Source organism: Dendrobates tinctorius, unplaced genomic scaffold (genome assembly GCF_039654945.1).
Source record: "Dendrobates tinctorius isolate UK_male_01 unplaced genomic scaffold, ASM3965494v1 ptg000393l, whole genome shotgun sequence".
Taxonomy (NCBI): domain Eukaryota; kingdom Metazoa; phylum Chordata; class Amphibia; order Anura; family Dendrobatidae; genus Dendrobates; species Dendrobates tinctorius.
In genome coordinates, this window is record NW_027362059.1 from 78819 (window position 1) to 80490 (window position 1672).

The window sequence follows — 1672 nt, forward strand, 5'->3', positions numbered from 1 at the left end:
TCTTTCTGGCATTACGTTTTGAGCAAGGAAGGGAATGCCATCTCTTCACAGACTCATGGTCTGTAGCTAATGGACTTGCAACTTGGATGATGGGATAGAAAAAGTATAATGGGCTCATCCATGGTAAGGAAGTGTGGGGGAAGGAGGTGTGGGAGTTTATAGAAGAAATGGTACAAACCACGCCTACTACTGTTCTTCATGTTGATGCACATATGCCTGCTGACTCACTTGACCGCTTGTTTAATAAGCCGCCGCCATTAGGCAAACTTCGGAAGTTGATCAAGATAAAGAAAAATGGCTGCACGGTACAGCTGTTTGGGCGCACAACAAGAGTGGACACCTGGGAGAAAAGGCCACTTACAGGTGGGCCCAAGAAAGAGGTGTCCCCTTAACCATGGACATAATTAAGCAAGTCATGATACAATGTCCAATATGCCAACATTCACAGAAACGAGAAGTACCACACACAGTTATGGGACACATAGCATGGGGTCAATTACCTGCACAGATTTGGCAGATGGATTTTATTGGTCCACTCAGTGAAAGCAGGGGATGCAAATACATTTCTACAGCTGTAGATACATATTCAGGACTACTGATTGGTTTCCCTGCAAAGCAGCTACACAGTGGAGTACACTTAGGACTTTAGAGATTATTACCCAATATTATGGTGTTCCATTACAAATACAAACTGACAATGGGTCACACTTCACTGGCCCTCAAGTAAAAGACTATGCTAATGAGCATACTACTCAATGGGTATATCACATGCCATACTATCCACAAGCTGCAGGGTTAGTGGAGAGAATGAATGAGATCTTGAAATCCACATTAAAGAAAGTGCACGGTGTAGAAGGAGAATATGGCCAGTGGAGAGACAATTTAAGTGAGGAATTACAAATCATTAACAACAGGCCTATTACTGATTCCATGACACCACTAATGAGGATGCTGACACCAAACCTTACAGTACATGAGGCACATGTGGTACATACAATGACCTGGTGGAAGATAACTCAAGACGCCAAAATCCCTGAGAGGGCAACTCCTTTGTCTGCGGGATTAGATCTCAGTGCCATAGAAGCGATTGTTGTACCTCCAGGTAAGACTGTTCCAATCTCAACGGGATTAGGGTGTCAGATACCCAAGGGACAGTATGGTCAGTTGGCCACTCGCTCTAGTTTTGCTCTGAAAGGGGCAGTAGTGGTAGGAGGAGTCATTGATGCTGACTATCAAGGGGAAATTAAAGTCCTCATAATAAATTTGGGAATAGAGCCATTGGTTATTGCTAAAGGACAGAAAATGGCTCAAATGTTGGTGATTCCAATTGATCTTGCTCAATCAATTGAAGGACAAGCTCCTCTAGAACGGTCTATGAGGGGGATAAAGGATTTGGGTCATCTGATGTGACCAATGTTGGAGCAAAAATTTGGGTACAAAATAGGCAAGGACCGCCATCTGCAGCGGAGGTTATTGCCATTGGGAAAGACCGTACCCTATTGATCATGAGACCAGGGCAGGAAAAGTGGGAATACATCCCACAAGAAAAATGTTACTTGCGAGAATAACTCTCTTTATTTAAATTTTAGATGCTTGTACAGTGGTGCCTTGGAATCCTTGGAGGGCTGTGTTGGGTCGTTGATACATGGACCCCCGGAGTTAAGTTGGCTAC

The 1672-nt window shown here is 43.9% G+C and overlaps 1 protein-coding gene across 1 annotated transcript; it reads left to right on the forward strand.

Moving 5' to 3' along the window:
- The first annotated feature begins 807 nt into the window (after positions 1-807).
- LOC141076160 (deoxyuridine 5'-triphosphate nucleotidohydrolase-like) lies at positions 808-1410 on the forward strand. The gene has a single exon (XM_073563496.1). The coding sequence runs from the start codon at positions 808-810 to the stop codon at positions 1408-1410; it is 603 nt and encodes a 200-aa protein (XP_073419597.1).
- Positions 1411-1672: the final 262 nt, after the last annotated feature.

Bases quoted from the DNA above. Each gene is read 5' to 3' on its own strand.
- LOC141076160 (XM_073563496.1), top strand. From the start codon at position 808: ATGAATGAGATCTTGAAATCCACATTAAAGAAAGTGCACGGTGTAGAA.